This window comes from Stenella coeruleoalba, assembly GCF_951394435.1.
Source record: "Stenella coeruleoalba genome assembly, chromosome: 10".
Taxonomy (NCBI): Eukaryota; Metazoa; Chordata; class Mammalia; order Artiodactyla; family Delphinidae; genus Stenella; species Stenella coeruleoalba.
The window spans coordinates 64857645-64881993 of NC_137156.1; the positions used below are offsets into that span (position 1 = coordinate 64857645).

At 42.8% G+C, this 24349-nt stretch overlaps 1 protein-coding gene across 4 annotated transcripts in view; it reads right to left on the reverse strand.

The window, feature by feature from the left end:
* The window catches only part of SCAP (SREBF chaperone), a 90055-nt gene that overhangs the window by 24154 nt on the left and 41552 nt on the right, over positions 1-24349 (reverse strand). For all 4 annotated transcript variants that reach the window (XM_079933801.1, XM_079933800.1, XM_079933799.1 and 1 more), the window contains exons 2-3: positions 14561-14784; positions 637-766 (exon numbers count right to left, since the gene is read on the reverse strand). In XM_079933801.1, the coding sequence (XP_079789927.1) occupies positions 637-766; positions 14561-14682 (252 nt within the window). In that variant the 5' untranslated portion in view covers positions 14683-14784. The remainder of the gene's footprint in view (positions 1-636; positions 767-14560; positions 14785-24349) is intronic.

The window sequence follows — 24349 nt, forward strand, 5'->3', positions numbered from 1 at the left end:
CAGCAGTGGGCTTCAGGTCAGGAGATCTGGAGTTCTAATCCAGTGCTGACCCCATGAAAACTAAATTTAAACTGAGGCACATCATCACTCTGGGCCCCAGCTTCCTTAACTGCAAAAGGGATAAACAAAACCTGCACGTTTTACCTGACTGGATTGTGAGGATAAAACAGGACCTAGCAGATTTGAAAAAATTAGGTGCACTGCAAATATTAAATGGTGTTGGGACTCTGATGATAAAACATTCTCTAGGGATGCTCAGTGGTTCCCCTAACTACCTTGCACAAGAAGGAGACGGCCTGTTTGCCAGGGCACTGCCTGGCACCTGTGCATGGTGTGTGAGCAGCCTACATATGAACCCAGACCCAGCTGTCCACAGCTACGGCAACCACAATCCCCAGCTTTTCTAGGACAGACACACTTCTTTCTATGTAGTTTGGTGTATCCTTTCAAAATAGGAATGTATAACTAGATGTATTAAATGTATAACTGAATATTTTCTGTGCCTTTATAAAACTATTCCACTATATGTATTCACACATCAGAAGCTGACTACCCTCACTCGCTCACAGAACCCCTGCCTCGGCCAGTCTGCACCCAACGCCCAGGGCTCTCCTCAGCGATACACTGAGCACCTACCCACTCTGGCTGCTCATTAGGCTCTTCTGGCTTGTGGTCAGAGGCCACAGGCGGGGGCGAGTAATCCTTCACAGGAGTGGTGAATTCCACGGGTCCTGTTCCTGGCAACGGGAGTTTCAGCAGTGGGTAGCTGGGATGAACAAAAAGGAGAGAAGAGTTAGGACACGATGGCAGGTAGAAGCTGTGCTGAGGTAACAGTGACGCAGGAACCACTGCAGTTGCACTAAATTCTCCATGCTAGGAGAACTGTACAAATGTACAAAATATTAGTCATAAAACTTCAGAGCTAGGAGAAAACTCAGAAGCCTCTAGATCAGAATTTTTCAAACTCCCTTTTAGTCACAGGAAGCCCAATGCATAAACTACTTTATGAAGTAGTTTACTGGTTGAATATTTTTGGAGATGTAATAAAGGCAAGGTGCTACACAAACTTCTGGCCAAATTAAACATAAGTAAGACAACAAGAAAAAACTGGGGAGGGACTTCCCTGCTGGTCCAGTGGTTAAGACTCTGTGCTTCCACTGCAGGGGGTACAGGTTCGATCCCTGGTTGGGAAGTTCTACATGCCGTGCGGTGCAGCCAAAAAAAAAAAAAAAAAACTGGGGAAACAAAAGAATCCTGATTCAGACTGCTGAGCAAATTGCTCGAATTTAAAGGGACAGACCATGGAAACTGTGCATAACACATTGAGGGTGTGGTTTACACTAGATCAGGCTGAACAGAAGTCAATGGACCCACCACATGCAAAGGAAAAAGCTTGACCTAACATCAAAAAGTTGGCAAATGGATGTGCTTTTGTTTCAGGTTTCACTTCTTTTAAAACTTTTTCTTCAGGACTTCCCTGGTGGTCCAGTGGTTAAGACTCCACGCTTCTACTGAAGGGGGGGAAGTTTTGATCCCTGGTCGGGCAAGTTCCGCATGTGGCATGGTGCGGGGAAAAAAAAAACTGTACTACATAAAAGTTAATTCTCAGTTTTAAATAAAACTGAGAATTAACTTTTATGTAGTACAATGCACAAATCTTAAGTATAGGGACTTCCCTGGTGGCGCAGTGGTTAAGAATCACGCCTACCAATGCAGGGGACATGGGTTCGAGCCCCGGTCCGGGGAGATCCCACATGCCACGTAGCAACTAAGCCCGTGCGCCACAACTACTGAGCCTGTGCTCTAGAGCCTGCGAACCACAACTACTGAGCCCGCATGCCACAACTACTGAAGCCTGCATGCTTAGAACCCGTGCTCTGCAACAAGAGAAGCCACCACAATGGGAAGCCTGCACACTGCAACAAAGAGTAGCCCCCACTCTCTGCAACTAGAGAAAGCCCGTGCGCAGCAACAAAGACCCAACACAGCCAAAAATAAAATATAAATTTTTAAAAAATCTTAAGTATATAGTGCAATGAATTTTTACATATGCCTACACCTGTGTAACCCCTACCTAGATCAAGCTATAAAATATCTCCAGAACCTCAGAAGGTGGCCTTGTGCCCTGGCCCAGTGAAGAGTATCCACTACCATAAACCGCTATTAGAATTCCTATCACCATAAATTAGTTTTGCCTGTTTCTGATGGCATATAACTGAAATCATCCATTCCACTGTGTATTCTTTTGTGACTGGCTGTTTTCACTTAAATTACATCTACTAGAGTCATCCACAGTGACACATGTAGCAGATCATTCTTTTCCATATGTACTATTCTGCTGAATGAACATATTACAGTGCATCTATCTATTCCAGTGTTGAGGAACATTTGGCTGTTCCCAGTTGAAGCTATTAAGAATAGAGCTATTGTGGTACTTTTTATGTATACACTCATTTTTACGTAAGCACTCATTTCTGTTGGGTATATTCATAGAATGAAATTTCTGGGTTGTGGAGTATACATATATTTAGCTTTGTAGATAACACCAGTTTTCCAAAGTAGTTATTTAAATTTATGTTCCCACCAGCAGTGTGATAGGAGTTTCAACTGCTTCAAATCCTTGTCACCTCTTGATATTGTCAGTCCAATTAATTTTAACCATTTAGAGGAGGAGGTGGTGGTATCTCTCTGTGGTTTTAATATACAGCAAATAGTGTTGAAAACTCTTTCATATGCTTATTAGCCATTTGGATAAATCCTCTTTTGTGAAGCACCTCTTCAACTCTTTAACTGTTTTTAATTGAGTCGTCTTTATATATTCTAGATATGAGTCTGCAGTCCTTTATACAGCTATAAATTTCCCTCTTAGTTCTACTTTCGCTGCATCCCATAAGTTTTGGTATATTGTGTTTTTGTTTTCATCATCTCAAGCTATTTTCTATTTTCCTTTCTGATTTCTTCAACCCACTGGTTGTTTTAGAATATACTGTTTAATTTCCATGTATTTGTGAATTTTCCTTCTATTATTTTTTAATTAAATTTATTTATTTTACTTATTTATTTTTGGCTGCGTTGGGTCTTCGTTGCTATGCGCAGGCTTTCTCTAGTTGCAGCGAGTGGGGGCTACTCTTCAGTGCAGTGCACAGGCTTCTCATCACGGTGGCTTCTTGTTGCAGAGCACGGGCTCTAGGCGCGCAGGCTTCAATAGTTGTGGCATGCGGGCTCTAGAGCGCAGGCTCAGTAGCTGTGGCGAACAGGCTTAGTTGCTCCGCGGCACGTAGGATCTTCCTGGACCAGGGCTCGAATCCGTGTCCCCTGCATTGGCTGGCGGATTCTTAACCACTGCACTGCCAGGGAAGCCTTCCTTCTATTATTGATTTTTAGTTTCATTCTGCTGTTATTAGAAAAAATCCTCTGTATGATTTAGATCTTTTTAAATTTACTGAGACTTGTTTGTGGCCTAACATATGGTCTATCCTAGAGAATGTTTATGTTCACTTGAGAAGAATGTGTATTGGTCTAGCTGGTTTCAGTGTTGCTCAAGTCCTCCATTTCCTTATTGATCTTGTCTGCTTGTAGCCATCATTGAAAGTGGAGTATTGAAGACTTCAACTATTATTGGAGAACTGTGTATTTCTCCTTTCAATTCTGTCAATTTTTGCTTCATATATTTTAGGGATATGTTGTTAGGTGTTATATGTTTATAATGGTTATATCCTCTTGTTGTATTGAAGCATTTATCAATATATAATGTCCTTCTTTGTCTCTAATAAATTTTTTTTTTTTTTTTTTTTTTTGCGGTACGTGGGCCTCTCACTGTTGTGGCCTCTCCCGTTGCGGAGCACAGGCTCCGGACGCGCAGGCTCAGCGGCCATGGCTCACGGGCCCAGCCGCTCCGCAGCATGTGGGATCTTCCCAGATCAGGGCACGAACGCGTGTCCCCTGCATCAGCAGGCGGACTCTCAACCACTGCACCACCAGGGAAGCCCTCTAATAAATTTTTTAATGTTGTCTGATAATAATATAGCCACTTCAGCTCTCTTTTGGGTACCGTTTAGCATGGAATATCATTTTCCACCCTTTTACTTTCAACCTCTTTGTGTTCTTATATCTAAAGTGTAGTGTATATCTAAGGACCTCCCTGGTGGTCCAGATGGTTAAGACTCCGTGCTTCCAGTGTAGGGGGTATGGGTTCAATCCCTGGTCAGGGGACTGAGGCTCCACATGCTGCGGGGTGCAGGCAAAAAAAAAAGTAAAAAAAAAAAAAAGCGTAGTGTGTATCTAAAGTGCCTTGTAGACAGCATGCAGATAAAGTCTTTGTAAAATCAAATTGGACATTCTTTTAATAGGAGAGTTTGATCCACTTACATTTAATGTGATTACTGACAAGGAAGGATTTATTTATGCCATTTAGCTATTTGTTTTGTTTGTCTTACATGATTTTTGTTCCTCAGTTCCTCCATTGCTGCCCTTTTTTTAAGGGGGGGGTATTGATTTTTTGTAATGTGCCACTTTGATTCCCTTCTACTTTCCTGTTCTACATATTTTAAAAGTTATTTTCTGGGCTTCCCTGGTGGCGCAGTGATTGAGAGTCCTCCTGCCGATGTGGACGTGGATTCATGCCCCGGTCCGGAAAGATCCCACATGCCGCGGAGCGGCTGGGCCCGTGAGCCATGGCTGCTGAGCCTCCATGTCCGGAGACTGTGCTCCGCAATGGGAGAGGCCACAGCAGTGAGAGGCCTGCGTACCACAAAAAAAAAAAAAAAAAAAGTTATTTTCTTAGTGGCCACCTTGGGAATTCTATTATTAACAACTTATAACAAGCTAGGTTGAATAGAGGGGTTCAACAGCAAATCTGAGCAGAGAAGAAAGGAGCGGCAATCATGAAAATAAGACAACTGAAATCATGCAGTCTGAGCAGCTTAGCTTCAACAGGATACACACACTCTGTCTATACATCCTTGTCGCTCCCCTTTTATATTGTTGTCACAGATTACACTTTACATTTAATCTCTTTAATGTAGATTTTAAATTACTGTTTAATACACTTGCCCTTTAAATCACAGAAGACAAAGAAAGAAATTACAAACCAAACCAACAATACTGATTATCTTTACTAGTGTTTATTTTTTCTTATGGCTTCAAATTGCAGGGTAGGTGCACTGGTAACAATTTCCCTCAGCTTTTGTTTATCTGGAAATGTCTTAACTTCTCCTTCATTACTGTAGTTTTTTTTTTTTTTTCAATTTGAAAGCAGTCACTTTAATTTTTTTTTTTTTCCCCACACCCTGCCACATACAGTATCTTAGTTCCCTGACCAGAGATCAAACCTGTGCCCCCGGGCTTCCCTGGTGGCGCAGTGGTTAAGAACCTGCCTGCCAACGCAGGGGACATGGGTTTGAGCCCTGGTCCGGGAAGATCCCACATGCTGCAGAGCAACTAAGCCCATGCGCCACAACTACCGAGCCTGTGCTCTAGAGCTCACGAGCCACAACTAATGAGCCCACGCGCCACAACTACTGAAGTCCACGAGCCTAGAGCCCGTGCTCCGCAACAAGAGAAGCCACTGCAATGAGAAGCCCATGTACCGCAATGAAGAGTGGCCCCCGCTCGCTGCAACTAGAGAAAGCCCACGCGCAGCAACGAAGACCCAACACAGTCAAAAATAAATAAATAAAATTTAAAAATATTAAAAAAAAACAAAACAAAAACCTGTGCCCCCTGTGTTGGAAGCACAGTCTTAACCACTGGATCGCCAGGGAAGTCCCTGAAGTATAGTTTTATAGAATTTAGAACTCTTGATTTTTTTTTCCTTTCAGGACTTTAAATATGTGATCCCACTACCTTCTGGCCTCCATGGTTTCTGAGAAGAAATCAGCTATTAATCCATCGAGAATCCCTTTTATGTAAAGAGTTGCTTCTCTTTTGCTTCTTCCAAAAGCTAAGGTTCAACTGTTTGGAGGTAGGTGTCAGGGGCTGTCTCTGGACTTAGCTAAGGTTTTGCTGGGGAAAGCTCTGCACAATGCCTGGGCTGACCCCTGAGCTCTGGGTGCAGAGAGGAGTCCTGGGGCCCAGAGCTAAGACTGCTGAAGCTCTAGCTCTACTACAAGATGAAGGCAGGCAGTACATTTTATTTATCTACATTCACTTTCCGTACAGTAGCTGCTCCAAACACACTGACTAAAGGCAGCCTGTTTCTCAAGATTTGAAATATGTAAAACATCTGTGAATTCCAGGAGTCTAAACATTCCAGCAGGGAGAGAAAGAAGGGCAGCACACTCCAGAGCATCCACCTTCTTAGGATAAAGTCTCTTAGGAAATGCCCACAGGCCTTGAAATGCTTAAAGTGGCTCACAGTCATTCTCCAATCTTGCCCTGGAGCCACACAACTCCCCTCTTGCTTCTGAGGTCTGTACTTGCTGGAACACTCTTGCTCATTCTTCTCCTAGATAACTCAGCTTCAAGGCCTCAAGTACAGTATCATTTGCCTAGGAAGTCTTTCCCCTTTCCCCAAAGTCTGAGTTAAGGCCCCTCCTCCTATTTGCTGCCAAAATGCCCCAAACTCACCCCAACACAGTTCTTATCACTGATGGTGAACCTGTCCATTTCTGTCTCTGTAACAATGATGATGGTTTCTAACTCTCACTGAGTACCTACTGTGTGCCAGGTGCCTTCCATCTTTTTTCTCATTTAAGCCTCACCACAGGGACTTCCCTGGTTGTCCAGTGGGTAAGACTCTGCGCTCCCAATGCAGGGGGCCTGGGTTTGTTCCTTGGTTGGGGAACTAGATCCCACGTGCGTGCCACAACTAAGAAGACAACATGCTGCAACTAAGAAGCCCGCATGCCACAATGACGATCCCATGTGCTGCAACTAAGACCCGGTACAGCCAAAATAAATAAATAAATAAATATTTTTTTTAAAAAACCCTCACCACAACCCAACAAGGTATGCAGAAGCTATATCCCCTCTAGCCCCCAAGAAAGGGACAGAACCAGTATGTGAACACAGGCAGTCTGGCCCCAGAGTCCACCCTCTTAACATCACACTATACTCTTGTATTACATTTCCGTTTTGTTTAAAAATTTAAACAATCATAAATTCCTTTTGATAGAAGTACAAGAAAAACACCAAGGAAAAGATTCTACAAAAATGCAAAATGCAAGGTTTCTTTTTTTTAAAGTTTTTATTGGAGTATAACTGCTTTACAATGTTGTGTTAGTTTCTACTGTACTACAAAGTGAAATCAGCTATATGTATGCATGTATCACCTGTTTTGGATTTCCTTCCCATTTAGGTCACCACAGTGCATTAAGTAGAGTTCCCTGTGCTATACAGTAGGTTCTCATTAGTTATCTATTTTATACATAGTATCAACAGTGTATATGTGTCAATCCCAATCTCCCAATTCCTCCCACCCCATCCCTTTCCCCCTTGGTATCCATACATTTGTTCTCTACATCTGTATCTCTATTTCTGCTTTGCAAGTAAGATCATCTATACCATTTTTCTAGATTCTACATATATGTGTTAATATACGATATTTGTTTTTCTTTTTCTGACTTACTTCACTCTGTATGACACTCTCTAGGTCCATCCATGTCTCTACAAATGACCCAATTTTGTTCCTTTTTATGGCTGAGTAATATTCCATTGTATATATGTACCACATCTTCTTTATCCGTTCCTCCTTTTTTTTTTTTTTTTTTTTTTTTTTTTGGCGGTACGCGGGCCTCTCACCGTTGTGGCCTCTCCCGTTGCAGAGTACAGGCTCCGGACGCGCAGCCTCAGCGGCCACGGCTCACGGGCCCAGCCGCTCCATGGCATGTGGGACCTTCCCGGACCAGGGCACGAACCCGTGTCCCCTGCATCGGCAGGCGGACTCCCAACCACTGCGCCACCAGGGAAGCCCTATCCGTTCCTCTTTTGATGGATATTTAGGTTGCTTCCATGACCTGGCTATTGTAAATAGTGCTGCTATGAACATTGGGGGTGCATGTGTCTTTCTGAATTATGGTTTTCTCTGGGTATATGCCCAGTAGTGGGATTGCTGGGTCGTATGGTAGTTCTATTTTTAGTTTTTTAAGGAAACTCCATACTGTTTTCCATAGTAGCTGTATCAATTTACATTCTCACCATATGTGGAAATTCTTAATAAATCTATGTTTCAACTTGTGTTTTGTAAATGAAGTCCATCACAATGGAGCATGTGCTGAGGATTTGGAGTGTAGGTTCACAGGTGGTTCCTCCTCCCTGGGACAGGTGCTTGACCACCAGCTCCCCTGCTACCTTGCATCCTAGGATCTGGCCTTCCCCTCCCTGTCCAGGTATCCATTTGCTGCTGCCCCCTGCAGGCGCCTGACCAAAACATGGAGGGCTGTTCAGAAGTGCATACCCTGCTGTGTCCTGGAGCAGGGTGAGGCACTGGCCATCGCCTATCCCAGGCTGGCTGCACCACAGCAATCTGATGGGCATTTTGGCAGGAGGAAGCCTTTCATCCACTCCCATCCGAGCATATTTTAGTACCTTTAACAGTATTTTTCCCCTGCTTTCTGAAGCAGCAGCTCTGCATTTTCATGTTGCACTGGGTCCCACAAATGATGATGTTGGCTCTACATCTCCTCCCATTCTCACTCCCAGTCATCTGTGATGGGAGCTCAGGAGACACTGAAGACATACAGGAAGAGCAACCAGAAAAATGACACTCAAGAGATGGGGCACAGGACACCTCTCTGGAGACATCAGGAGTGGGACATGTTTTCTCTCTTCCCTTCTCAGGGGAGAACAATACAGGACTAGGGGTGGGGTAGTAAAAGACCATAAAGGGAAATTTCTGAGATCTCCTGATCTCTCTTCTGTTGGAGGAAATTTGGGGTTGGAGGAAATTTGGGGTGATAAAGCAGTATTTGATCTCCTACAAGCCTTTCAGAGCTTTTCCAGAGCTCGTGTGTGAGGTCAGGGGTAACTTCTGCTTGGAGGGAGGCTCTGGCTTTGGAATGCTGAACAGGACCCAGGAGCAGCTGCTGGAGCTGGGCTCCTGGGCTCCTGAGTCTAGGCTTTGGGGCAGAGGTCAGTGGTTCCCTGGGACTTGGTTATCAGCTGTCCAGCCCAGCTCTCCAAAGCACAGGTGCAGACAGGGCTTCGGTTACTCAGATTTCTTTCTTGTTCATGAAAGGAATATAAATGTGTCCAGAGAGTGGCCACATAGGTACAAAAAGAGGGAGCCTGTTCTATAGTCTCCTGTGTGCCCACCCACAAAGGGGTCACGATGATCGTGGGGAAACCTGAGCTGTAGGCAGACAAGGGAGAGAGGTTGAGAGCGGAGGTCACCACAACTGCGATGTCCAGCCTCAGCCTGAAGGTGCTGCTTTTCTCCAGAGAAAATGAAGGAGGAAGGGGTCAAGTCTGCTCTCAGATACCCACACAGGCTGTAGGATTATCCTCTTTCAGGAGGTCTGGAATGGTCTCATCATGATTCCAACTTGCTCTCCAAGTTAAAATCCACCCTCTCTAACCATGACCAGCAGGTTATGGAATCACAGGTGACCTAATGACCCCTCACATTAACCTCTGACCCACACATAGGGCAATTAAGCTGGCCTGGCACCCAGACACTCTTCCTTCATTCCACGGCATACCTACCACTTCCCAGGACAGGTCCCAAGAAACAGCACCCTCTGCCTTGCTGGACTGCTGCTGAGCCACACCTCTGGTCCTGGTGGCCTAACCTCTAGGGAATGTAAACAGATACCTCTTGCCACAGTGCCTACTTGCTGCAAGTTTCATCAGATTTTCCCAGAGGAAAGAGCATTTATGGCTCCCAGGGTGATCCAGTGGGATGAACAGGTCCACAGCCCAGGCAGCTGCTAGATCCTGACAGAGGTAGCAAGAGCAGCAGTCCTTTCGGTTCAAGCTGAACAACTCTCTCATTCCAGGTACAATAAAGGTAAGCAGTTAAATGGAATCTGAGTATCTAATAAAACTACTAAAAGCTGTCTATTCATTTCTCCAAAGAAGACATACAGATGGCCAAGAAGCACATGGAAAGCTGCTCAACATCACTAATTATTAGAGAAATGCAAATCAAAACTACAATGAGGTACCATCTCAAACCAATCAGAAATGGCCATCATCAAAAAATCCACCCACAATAAATGCCAGAGAGGGTATGGAGAGAAGGGAACCCTCCTACACTCTTGGTGGGAATGTAAATGGTACAGCCACTACAGAAAACAGTATGGAGGTTCCTTAAAAAAACAAAAATAGAGTTGCCATGTGATCCAGTAATCCCACTCCTGGGCATATACCCGGAGAAAACCAAAATTCAAAAAGATATATGCACCCCTATGTTCACAACAGCACTATTTACAATAGCCAAGACATGGAAACAACCTAAATGTCTTGACAGATGAATGGATAAAGAAGATGTGGTAAATATATACAATGGAATACTACTCATAAAAAAAGAATAAAATAATGCCATTTGCAGCAACATGGATGGACCTAGAGATGATCATACAAAGTGAAGTCAGCAAGAGAAAGACAAATATTTATGATATCACTTATATGTGGAATCTAAAATATGACACAAATGTGACCTTATTTATGAAACAGAGACAGACTCAGACATAGAAGACAAACTTATGGTTACAAAAGGGGAAAGGGGGTCGGGGAGGGATAAATAAGGAGTTTGGGATTAGAAAATACAAACTACTATATATAAAATAGACAAAACAAGGTCCTACTCCTACTGTATAGCACAGGGAACTATATTCAATATCCTGTAATAAACCATAATGGAAAATAATATGAAAAAGAATTTGTGTATATGTATGTATAACTGAATCACTTTGCTGTACACCAGAAACTAACACAACATTGTAAAACAACTATCCTTCAATTTAAAAAAAAATTACAGAATATGAAAAAAAAATAACCTATTAACCACACTTTATTTTCTGCAGGCAACCTGAAGCTCTGGCAGAAGGGGAGATGCTCTGGATAGAAAAGCTTCCCATACAGAAGAGGATAGCGAGGCTTGTGCCCTGGGTCCACAATATCTGTTCTCCTGTCCATAAAGGCGCAGAATCTCTGGATTTTCTGATACAACCTTTATTATCTTTGGAGGCTGAGGGACTTCATCTAGCCTTAGAAATTTTCTCCTAAGCCAATCAGATTTTAAAAATTCCTTTACAATCACATAACAAAGATGCTGGTTTGAAAAAATAAGTACACAGCATTAAGAATGTGTGTACAGGGTGACTGTAAAGATAAGAGGAAACCATAGTGCCCTTAGAGAGTGGGACCAAAAGAGGCAGCAGGTTCAGAGGGGCGCGCCAGGGTAGTAGCCTCCCTGTGCTTTTGTTGGGAGAGCGGCGAGCTGAATGAACACAACCATAAACAGGAAAGGAGGCAAGGAAGATGCCACCTATTCTTCCTGTAGGGCTCGGCTCAGGTGTTCTCCTCCCTGGAAGCCTCCGTAACGCTGTCTCCCTTTGCACTAAGGTTAGGTCAAATCTGCTATGCACAATACCCAATGGCACTGAAGTTCTCTCTCTCAGGCCGAGACTGTGGGAGGGACTGTGTTCTGTGTCACTGGTCTGGCACAGTTCTTGGCATATATTATAGCAATCTTTATTGAGGTGGCTGTAAAACCCAATTTTATGCTCTCTCCTCAACTTCTGTTATGTAGGGCCACTGCCTCAAAAAGCTTCTCTATCCTCTGTCTAGGCAGATCCTGCCAGGCCCTGTCCCTGGCCCAGTGCAACTGAGATTCTCTTTCTGAGGCTTCTCGTTCAAGGAGCAGACTCCCTGCAATGAAAGGTATCAGCACCAAACAGTGTTCTTCATAAAGTTCATGTCACCACAGCGAAGTGGAGAAAGTACAGATTTGGATATGCCACACAGACCGGCCAGTTGCAGCACATACCACTTACTATCTCTCCACGTTAGTTTCATCATCAGCAAAAGAACTATGGAATAACCACCTCCTCCAAGGATGTTAGGCGACCAAACGAAATACTGTGTGTGGAAGCACCTGACCACAAAGCCAGGGCTCAGTGAAGATTAGTTTTCCTTTCCCTCCTACCAGCCCAATCCTACCCTGAGGCTCACCCACTCCCTTCTCAGGACTGATGTTCGGCCAAGACACCTGTGGGATATAAGACAGGTGTCTGCCCAGCTTGGCTGCATTTGGGCCGTACTGCTTGTTAAATATTGTTATTATCACATTTGCCTCTTCCCCCATCCTCCATCCCATCCTAATTCACCCAGAGTCAATAAGGAGTCTTCCACGCTTGAGACCTTAGCCATCTCATAAAGTTTTCATACCAGAGGCCCCCAAGTCATAAATCCAAGGACAATCTGTTTTGAAACACTTGTGTGATATCAAATTATTCATTCAAAGATAAAGGCCAATTGCACCCAGCTACAACTGCAGCTGCTACACATAGCCTACTTTCCCTGTCCAGGAAGCTGCCTGATCCCAGCTGGCCAAATCCAATCCTCAGAAGATGAATGGCAAAGAAGAAACATCCTTCCCTTTTCCGGTAGCTAGAGCCATCTTCGTGGAAGGGGAATCACAACCACCTCCTCAACTTACACTGCCCATAGAGCAGAGGTCCCCAACCATTTTGGCACCAGGGACCAGTTTCTTGGAAGACAATTTTTCCATGGACCGGTGTGGGGGTAGGTAGGGGTGGTTCAGGCAGTAATGCGAGCGATGGCAAGCGCAGAGGAAGCTTTGCCCGCTCACCCGCCGCTCACCTCCTGCTGTGCGGCCCGGCTCCTAACAGGCCGTACTGGTCCGTGGCCCGGGGGTTGGGAACCCCTGCCACAGAGAACACAAGTTTAATTCAATGTATTCATCCATTATGTATTTACTTACCATACACATACACATATAAAGATGGTATCAACTGAGAATTTATGAAGGGGGAGCAGGACCCCACCTACCTCTAACAGAAGGCAATATGCATAATAATAACCGTAAGTGTCACCACAAACTGCTGCTCTAGAAGTTAGAATAAAAGAGAAAATACTTTCAGCTGAGACGTGGTAGAACTTCAGAGAAATTTTTAAGAAGGACACACAGCCTAGTGGTTCTCAGCATGTAGTCCCCAGGCCTGGGAGCTTGTTTAGAGATGCACATTCTTGGGTTTCTCCAGATCTGATGAATGAGAAACTGGGGTAGGGCCCAGCAATCTTGTTTTACATGCCCTCCAGGTAACTCTGATGTTAGCTCAGGTTTAAGAACCACTGCCCTAGCATATAGGCCAGGCCTAGAAAAGTATGATTTTGAAAGAGACAGATGGGTCAATTAACCTACAGGAAAAAAAAAAACAAGCAAATCCAAGAGCTGGGTTCTCAGAACACTCCTAATTCATCAGTTACAGGACATAGCCACAAGTGTCTAATCTTGTACAACACAAATTAACAAAGTTTAAACATCAGTACAAATACACTGAGCCAGAGTGAGAAGAGTCAGGGGGAACAGAGTGCCACAGGTGCAGGCACCAGAATCCCTTTAAAGCTGGATTTGAACCCCCGTTTCCCTACTTATTAGTTGTGTAGACCAGGCAAGCCTCTAATCCTCCATCCCACACTGGTTAAATGGAAATATAACTGGATCACTTCCCAAGGTTTTTATGAGGGTTAACGAGACATTTAATTATATACCTGAAGCACCAACACAGCACCCAGCAGGAAATTCTCAATGAATATGCTCATCTTTCCTTGTCCTAATTAGGGAAGAACTTGGGATCATTAACAACTGAATATGGAGTTCAGTCCTGAACCATCCTTCTTCCAGCACAGCACTGAAAACATCTATAAACGTTAGATGTATAATGAATCTGGAAACCATAATTCTTTCCAGAGACAAAGATAATCAGGTAGGCTCTTTTCATGACTGTCAGTGTTTGAGAGCCAAGGGGACCATTGGATATCATCTTACATCAAGCCTCTCCTTTCACAATGTCCTCATCAGCCACACTCTTCAGGGCTCTATGGGGCCCTATGACAGAAGGACAGTCACAACAGTCCTTGGTGAGCACAACAGGCCCCAAGTATCAACCAGAGGTCAGAAGGAGGGTCCACATGAACACAAGAAAATGACTAGAGAGTAGAAAACCAAGTCTCTGGGGTTAGCCTACAAGACAGTGTCCAAGGAATTGTTCAAATGGACTTTGCCTTGCAACATTCCAAGGCTCCTGCTCTTAACCAGGTACCAAAAGGAAGCTGCCACTATTGAGAAGGAAAATTAAAATACCATGCTTTCAATTATCTTGCAGTTTCTTAGAAACATCTAAACATTATTTTGAGACAGATTACCAGCAATGTGAACAAATCTGGTGAGTCACCAAGTCAGGGCCAGCCTGGACTGTTTTACTGTCGTGGCTAAACACCCCAGGACTAGAGTTTTCCACTCAACAGATCCAATGAGCCTCAAGTTCCACTGTGTAAAAAGCACACAGTCCAAGGGCTACTGAACAGTCAGGGTTAGGAAATCTATTGTGCCAAGGCACTGGCCCACCATATCCAGGGCAACTTGGAAACATACCAGCAGGCTAAGATGCAGAGTCCCGTGAAGAGAATGATGGGGATGGGGTAGGACGCACAGAACAGCCCATGGTTGTAGAAGGCCTGAGATATCTTCTCACGCAGCCTTTCAGTCAGGGTCATCCTCAGCTGAAGTCACCTTGCTGCCATCCCGGAAAGTGACCATGGATCAGCCTGGCACACGCTGGGCAGCACTGACAATGGACACCATCTGCAGGCAGGCACCTGGCAAGAAGGGAGAAAAGCCAATTAACAAAAGTACTTGGCTCTCAACACTAGGGCTGCTGGGGGAGGTGGCAGGGACGTGGACAGGGAATCAGGAGGCCTACATGCAAGATCTGGAGACATCAATCCCAACACACACACACACACACACACACACACACACACACACACACACACACACACACACACACACACACACACACACACACACACACACACACACACACACACACACACACACACACACACACACACACACACACACAGTCTTGGTCGGCTCCTAGTGACTGTGGGTAGTGTCTAAGTAAGTCTAACCAAAGAAACAAAAAACTGCCTCTCTAGCTCTGGTAATAAACTCTCAATCCTCTTCCATATTAGGCACTTCTAAAAGGCCACTCCCTAGAGAGGGCATTTTTCTCACACGTGGCACAGGAAAGTACTCCTGTGTAACAGACAGCACCTTCAGTTGCTCTTGGCCAAATGGACATTCTGGAAACCCTCCCCCCCCATTCTCTGTGCACAGGCCAGACCGAGAGAAATCCTTGGGAAGCCTTTATACAAGGTCTGATCCCTCAAAAAACACATTCTTACACAAACAGTGATTCACTGATAAATAAAGTCCAGTGGGGTCAGCCCTCAACACAAAAACACCAAAAAGCCTAGGCCCCTGACATAAAACAAAATTCACTGTGACAGTGGTATTGGGTAGATGTCTCTGCTCCTGGTCCCCCAGTTGTTCCTGGGAGGGTGAGGGCAAAGGGCCCCTCCTATTTCTGCCTGCCCAGCAGCTGTCTCCTCCTTGGAGTAACAGCAGTCCAGTGTGGCTCTGAGAACCACCTTTCTCCACAGGATTTGGCCTGGACATAACGGCCAGTTAAGGTGCCCCTCCCTGACCCCCACCAGGCTGGTTAGGCCTCTCTCCCTGGCCTTTGACTTCTGAGCAGAAAGAATCAAAACTGGATTCGAGGGCTTCCCTGGTGGCGCAGTGGTTGAGAGTCCACCTGCCGATGCAGGGGACACGGGTTCGTGCCCCGGTCCGGGAAGGTCCCACGTGCCGCGGAACGGCTGGGCCCGTGAGCCATGGCCCGCTGAGCCTGCGCGTCCGGAGCCTGTGCTCTGCAATGGGAGAGGCCACAGCAGTGAGAGGCCCGCGTACCGCAAAAAAAAAAAAAAAAAAAAAAAACTGGATTCGGTGGTGTTTATTCTTCCCCAAGAGGTTCCTGCTCCCCAGATCACGGGCTGCTCTGGCTCCAGCCCTTTCTGAAGACGAGCTCATCAGCTCTTCTTTCCAGTCTGTGAGCCACCCCATATCCTTCCAATAAATACTCTTTTTGCTTGTGTAAGCCAGTTAATTTCTGTTGCTTTCAAGTAGAGAAACTTAAACCAATAAAATCAGAATAGAAAACTCTAGCAGAAGGGCCCAGGAATCTAGAATTCCTTTCCTTACTGAGCTCGCTGATGAAATTCAAGTTTAAATCCACTTCTCCTGTTCCATGTTGCTGTTTTCTTTCGTCTGTGCTACAGGGAACCTGCCCAGACATGTATCTTGGCTTGATTCAGCTCACGGATGAAAACGCAGGCCAAGGAGATGATTCCTCAGAAGTGTGAGACCAGAAGGGAGAAGCAAAAGGAGTCACACCACAGCCAATTCACAAGAAGGAATGGCTACCACTCCATCCACCTTCCTGGAAGCACAAGTCTCAGGCGCACATGCAATTTTCCAGTCCAAGAACCCTCTAAGGAAATAGTACAAAGAACCCGCTGTGGGTCAATTCAGAAGGCAACAAAACAGATAGAGGAATTGGCAGGTGACAGCGGCTGACCCAAGGAGCAGAGGTGCTGACAACAGCTCAACCATTCACAAGACTCACCTGGAACATAACAGCTCAAAAAGGTCTCAAGCAGTAGACCTGCAGCAGGGCACCAGCAACAGTGCTCACCACCCAGCATAAACAAGGACTCCAGGGAAGCAACGTTTCTGCTCCTGTGTCCCCAACCCTCCATTCTACTTCAAGGGGGAAAACAAACACTAATGAGATATATGCCTGTGGAAAGACGCTATCAAGAGGATCCCTGAAGACTGATGGCCATGAACAAGTTGTAGCTTTTCCAACCTCAGTCCTCTGCCAAGCCCCACATCTCTTCCCTTAAGTATCCCAAAACCAAGCCCTCCAGGAAATTGCGATCCTACTAATCTTAATCTCCTTCTCAGGCCTCTTCCGCACACAAATCGGTAACACAAGAAGCAGGGGGCAGGGGCGTGGGTGGGTTCTCTTATACATGGAACTACTAATATGAGAAAAAAAACCCATCTCACTTCAATTCTGCAGCAAATACAAATCTTTCTGACATGACCTTAGTCTTTTCAGTTTCCATTAATCCTTATTAGTTATACTAATGGCTAATTTTCACAGCACCAGGAAAACAAAATTTAAAAAAAAAAAGAAATCCAAATTCTAGTTCATTACACAGCCCACCTACCTGAACCAAGCAAGAGGGGAATTATTCATCTTTACTTCACTGTATTCATTTTAACGCAAAGCTTTTCCAAAGCAAAATTTATCCTAAGAAACTGCCAAAATATTTTCCAGAGTGCCCATACCATTTTACATTTTCACCAGCAGCATGGGACTTCGTTTCTTAGCATCCTCACCAGCATTTGGTATTGTCACTACTCTTTATTTTACCTGTACTAATAAGAGTGTATTAGTATCTTATTGGATCTTAATTTGCATTTCCCTAATGGCTAGTGACACTGAACCTGTGCATGTGTGTGTGTGTGTGTATTCCTTAAGACATTATATATATGAGATCATGTAATTTACAAATAGAGATAGTTTAACTTCTTTTCCAATCTGGATGCCTTTTGTTTTTCTTGTAAAATTGTTGTGGCTAGAACTTCTGGTACAATGTTGAATTGCAGTGGTGAGAATGCATTTTATTCCTGATCTTAGAAAAGGAGCATTCAGTCTTTCACCTTAAGTATGGTATTACATGGGAGTTTTTCATATAAGCCCTTTATCAAGTTGAGGGAGTCCCCATCTATTCCTAGTTTGTTGAGTGTTTTTTTTTTTTTAATCATGAAAGTATATTACGCTTTGTGTCTTTTGAGATGATCATGTGGTTTTTTTTGTTTTGTTTTGGTACGCGGGCCTCTCACTGTTGGGGCCTCTCCCGTTGCAGAGCACAGGCTCCAGACACGCAGGCTCAGCGGCCATGGCTCACAGGCCCAGCCACTCTGCGGCATGTGGGATCTTCCCGGAGCGGGGCACGACCCCGTGTCCCCTGCATCGGCAGGCGGACTCTCAACCACTGCGCCACCAGGGAAGCCTGATCATGTGGTTTTTAATTTATCCTACTAATAAGGTGTATTACACTGATTTTTTTCTCGTATTGAACCAACTTTGCATTCCTGGGTATAATCCCTTTAAATGTTGCTAGACTCCGTTTAATAATATTGACAACTTCTGCGTCTATATTCATAAGGGATATTGGTGTGTACCTTTTTTATGTCTTTGTCTGGCTTTGGTATTAGGGTAATGCTGGCCTTGTAGAATAACTTGGAAAGTGCTCCTTTGTACTTTTATAGAACAGTTCATGATAAATCTTTAAACATCTGGTAGAATTTACTAGTGAAGCCATCTGATCTTGGGATTTTTTTGTTTAATTAATTTATTTTATTTATTTATTTCTGGCTGCATTGGGTCTTCGTTGCTACGCGCCGGCTTTCTCTAGTTGCAGAGAGCGGGGAGCTACTCTTCGTTGTGGTGTGCATGCTTTTCACTGTGGTGGCTTCTCTTGTTACAGAGCACGGGCTCTAGACGTGCGGGCTTCAGCAGCTGTGGCAGGCGAGCTCTGTAGTTGTGGCTTGCAGGCTCTAGAGCACAGGCTCAGTAGTTGTGGCACACAGGCTTAGTTGCTCCGCAGCATGTGGGATCTTCCCAGACCAGGGCTTGAACCCATGTCCCCTGCATTGGCAGGTGGATTCTTAACCACTGCGCCAGCAGGGAAGTCCTTGGGTTTTTTTCTGTGTGGGAAGTTTATAAACTATTAACCTCTTTACTTGTTACATTTATTCAGATTTTCTATTTCTTCTTGAGTAAATTTTGTTAGTTTGTGTGTTTCTAGGAATTTGCCCATTTTCACCTAGGCTATCTAATTTATTGGCATAATATTTGCTGTTCAAAGTATTATAAATCATTTTTATTTCTGAAAGCTTGGTGTTAACGTCCCCACTTTCATTAATGATTCTAGCTGTTTGAGTCTCTTTTTTCTCAGTTGTTGATCTTTTAAAAGAGCAAACTCTTGCTTTTATTTACTCTACTATTTTAGTCTCTATTCATTTGTTCCCACTCTAGCCTTTATTATTTTCTTCCTTCTGTTTGCTTTGGGTTTATTTTGCTCTTCTTTTTCGTCTTGCTCTAGTTTCTTAAAGTAACTGATTTGAGCTCTTCCTTATTTTTTTAATTAATTTTATTTTTTTATACAGCAGGTTATTAGTTACCTCTTTTATACATATTAGTGTATATACGTCAATCCCAATCTCCCAATTCATCCCACCACCACGACCACCACCCCTGCTTTCCCCCTTGGTGTCCCTATGTTTGTTCTCTACATCTGTGTCTCTATTTCTGCCGTGCAAAACGATTCATCTGTACCATTTTTCTAGATTCCACATATATGCGTTAATATGCGATATTTGTTTTTCTCTTTCTTACTTCCACGTCTCTACAAATAACCCAATTTCGTTCCTTTTTATGGCTGGGTAATATTCCATTGTATATATGTACCACATCTTCTTTATTCATTCATCTGTCGATGGGCATTTAGGTTGCTTCCATGTCCTGGCTATTGTAAATAATGCTGCAATGAACACTGGAGTGCATGTGTCTTTTTGAATTATGGTTTTCTCTGTGCATATACCCAGTAGTGAGATTGCTGAGTCATATGGTAATTCTATTTTTAGTCTTTTAAGGAACCTCCATACTGTTCTCCATAGTGGCTGTATCAACTTACATTCCCGCCAACAGTGCAAAAGGGTTCCTTTTTCTCCACACCCTCTCCAGCATTTGTTGTTTGTAGATTTTCTGATGATGCCCATTCTAACTGGTGTGAGGTGATATCTCATCATAGTTTTGATTTGCATTTCTCTAATAATTAGTGACGTTGAGCAGCTTTTCATGTGCTTCTTGGCCATCTATATGTCTTCTTTGAAGAAATGCCTATTTAGGTCTTCTGCCCATTTTTGGACTGGGTTGTTTGTTTTTTTAATACTGAGTTGCATGAGCTGTTTATATATTCTGGAGATTAATCCCTTGTCTGTTGATTCATTTGCAAATATTCTCTCCCATTCTGAGGGCTGTCTTTTCGTCTTGTTTGTAGTTTCCTTTGCTGTGCAAAAGCTTTTAAGTTTCATTAGTTCCCATTTGTTTATTTTTGTTTTTATTTCCATTACTCTAGGAGATGGATCAAAAAAGATCTTGTTGTGGTTTATGTCAGAGTGTTCTTCCTATGCTCTCCTCTAAGAGTTTTATAGTGTCTGGTCTTTCATTTAGGTCTTTAATCCATTTTGAGTTTATTTTTGTGCATGGTGTTAGGGAGTGTTCTAATTTCATTCTTTTAAATGCAGCTGTCCAGTTTTCCCAGCACCACTTATTGAAGAGACTGTCTTTTCTCCATTGTATATCCTTGACTCCTTTGTCATGGATTAGTTGACCACCGGTGCATGGGTTTATCTCTGGGTTTTCTATCCTGTTCCATTGATCTATATTTCTGTTTTTTTTTGCCAGTACCATATTGTGTTGATTACTGTAGTTTTGTAGTATAGTCTGAAGTCAGGGAGTCTCATTTCTCCAGCTCTGTTTTTTTCCCTCAAGATTGCTTTGGCTGTTCTGGATCTTTTATGTCTACATACAAATTTTAAGATTTTTTGTTCTAGTTCTGTAAAAAATGCCATTGGTAATTTGATGGGGATTGCATTGAATCTATAGATTGCTTTGAGTAGTACAGTCATTTTCACAATATTGATTCTTCCAATCTAAGAACATGGTATATCTCTCCATCTGTATCTGTCATCTTTGATTTCTTTCATCAGTGACTTATAGTTTCCTGAGTACAGGTCTTTTACCTCCTTAGGTAGATTTATTCCTAGGTTTTATTCTTTTTGTTGCAATGGTGAATGAGATTGTTTCCTTAATTTCTCTTTCTGATCTTTCGTTGTTATAGGAATGCAAGAGATTTTTGCGCATTAATTTTGTATCCTGCACCTTTACCAAATTCATTGATTAGCTCTAGAGTTTTCTAGTAGCATCTTTAGGATTATCTATGTATAGTATCATGTCATCTGCAAACAGTGACAGTTTTACTTTCTCTTTTCCAATTTGGATTCCTTTTCTTTCTTTTTCTTCTCTGATTACTGTGGCTAAGACTTCCAAAACTATGTTGAATAAGAGTGGCAAGTGTGGACATCCTTGTCTTGTTCCTGATCTTAGAGGAAATGCTTTCAGTTTTTCACCACTGACAACGATGTTTGCTGTGGGTTTGTCATATATGGCCTTTATTATCTTGACGTAGGTTCCCTCTGTGCCCACTTTCTGGAGAGTTTTTATCATAAATGGGTGTTGAATTTTGTCAAAAGCCTTCTCTGCATCTATTGAGATGATCATATGGTTTTTATTCTTCAGTTTTTTAATATGGTGTACCACATTAATTTGTGTATACCGAAGAATCCCTGCACCCCTGGGATAAATCCCACTTGATCATGGTGTATGATCCTTTTAATGTGTTGCTGGATTCTGTTTGCTAGTATTCTGTTGAGGATTTTTGCATCTATATTCATCAGTGATACTGGTCTGTAATTTTCTTTTTTTGTAGTATCTTTGTTTGGTTTTGATATCAGGGTGATGGTGGCCTCGTAGAATGAGTTTGGGAGTGTTCCTTCCTCTGAAATTTTCTGGAAGAGTTTGAGAAGGATGGGTGTTAGCTCTTCTCTAAACATTTCATAGAATTCACCTGTGAAGCCATCTGGTCCTGGACTTTTGTTTGTTGGAAGACTTTTAATCACAGTTTCAATTTCATTACTTGTGATTGGTCTATTCATATTTTCTATTTCTTCCTGGTTCAGTCTTGGAAGGCTATATCTAAGAATTTGTCCATTTCTTCCAGGTTGTCCATTTTATTGGCATAGAGTTGCTTGTAGTAGTCTCTTAGGATGCTTTGTATTTCTGAGGTGTCCACTGTAACTTCTCTTTTTTCACTTCCAATTTTATTGATTTAAGTCCTCTCTCTCATTTTCTTGATGAGTCTGACTAAAGGTTTATCAACTTTATCTTCTCAAACAACCAGCTTTTAGTTTTACTGATCTTTGCTATTGTTTTCTTTGTTTCTACTTCATTTATTTCTGCTCTGATCTTTATGATTTCTTTCCTTCTACTAACTTTGGGTTTTGTTTGTTCTTCTTTCTCAAGTTCCTTTAAGTGTAAGGTTAGATTGTTTATTTGAGATTTTTTTGTTTCTTGAAGTAGGATTGTATTGCTATAAACTTCCTCTTAGAACTGCTTTTGCTGCATCCCATAGGTTTTGGATCGTCGTGTTTTCATTGTCATTTGTCTCTAGGTATTTTTTGATTTCCTCTTTGATTTCTTCAGTGATCTCTTGGTTATTTAGTAATGTATTGTTTAACCTCTATGTGTTTGTGTTTTTTACATTTTTTTCCCTGTAATTGATTTCTAATCTCATAGCATTGTGGTTGGAAAAGATGCTTAATATGATTTCAATTTTCTTAAATTTACCAAGGCTTGATTTGTGACCCAAGATGTGATCTATCCTGGAGAATGTTCCATGTGCACTTGAGAAGAAAGTGTAATCAGTTGTTTTTGGATGAAATGTCCTATAAATATCAATTAAACCTATCTGGTCTACTGTGTCATTTAAAGCTGGTGTTTCCTTATTAATTTTCTGTCTGGATGATCTGTCCATTGGTGTAAGTGAGGTGTTAAAGTCCCCACTATTATTGTGTTACTGTCGATTTCCTCTTTTATAGCTCTTAGCATTTGCCTTATGTATTGAGGTGCTCCTATGTTGGGTGCATATATATTTATAATTGTCATATCTTCTTGGATTGATTCCTTGATCACTATGTAGTGTTCTTTCTTCTCTCTTGTAACAGTCTTTATTTTAAAGTCTATTTTGGGCTTCCCTGGTGGCACAGTGGTTAAGAATCTGTCTCCCAACGCAGGGGACACAGGTTCGAGCCCTGGTCCGGGAAGATCCCACATGCCGCGGAGCAACTAAGCCTGTGCACCACAACTACTGAGACTGTGTTCTAGAGTTGTGAGCCACAACTACTGAAGCCCATGCACTTAGAGCCAGTGCTCTGAAACGAGGGAAGCCACCGCAATGAGAAGCCCTTGCATCGCAACGAAGAGTAGCGCCCGCTCACCGCAACTAGAGAAAGCCGGCGCGCAGCAATGAAGAGCCGAAACAGCCAAAACTAAAATAAATAAATTTATTAAAAAAATAAAGTATTTTATCTGATATGAGTATCACTACTCCAGCTTTCTTTTGATTTCCATTTGCATAGAATATCTTTTACCATCCCCTCAGTTTCAGTCTGTATGTGTCCCTAGGTCTGAAGTGGGTCTCTTGCAGACAGCATATATATGGGTCTTGTTTTTGTATCCGTTCAGCAAGCCTGTGTCTTTTGGTTGGAGCATTTAATCCATTCACATTTAAGGTAATTATCGATATGTGAAGTTCTTATGAGTTTTCTTAATTGTTTTGGGTTTGTTTTTGTAGGTCCTTTTCTTCTCACTTACAGAAGTTTTTGTAGGTCCTTTTCTTCCCACTTACAGAAGTTCCTTTAGCATTTGTTGTAGAGCTGGTTTGGTGGTGCTGATTCTCTTAGCTTTTGCTTGTCTGTAAAGCTTTTGATTTCTCCGGTGAATCTGAATGAGATCCTTGCCACATAGAGTAATCTTCATTGTAGGTGCTTCTCTTTCATCTCTTTAAATATATCAATACCACTCCCTTTTGGCTTGTAGAGTTCTGCTGAGAAATCCGCTGCTAACCTTATGGGAGTTCCCTTGTATGTTATTTGTCATTTTCCCCTTGTTGCTTTTAATAATTTTTGTCTTTAATTTTTGTCATTTTGATTACTATGTGTCTTGGCGTGTTTCTCCTTGGGTTTATCCTGCCTGGAACTCTCTGTGCTTCCTGGACCTGGATGGCTATTTCCTTTCCCGTGTTAAGGAAGTTTTCGACTATAATCCCTTCAAATGTTTTCTTGGGTCCTTTCTCTCTCTTCTCCTTCTGGGACCTCTATAACATGAGTGTTGGTGCATTTAATGTTGTCCCAGAGTTCTCTTAGGCTGTCTTCATTTCTTTTCATTCTTTTTTATTCTGTTCCATAGCAGTGAATTCCACCGTTCTGTCTTCCAGGTCACTTACCCGTTCTTCTGCCTCAGTTATTCTGTTATTTATTCCTTCTAGTGCATTTTTCATTTTAGTTATTGTATTGTTCATCTCTGTTTTTTAATTCTTCTAGGTCTTTGTTAAACATTTCTTG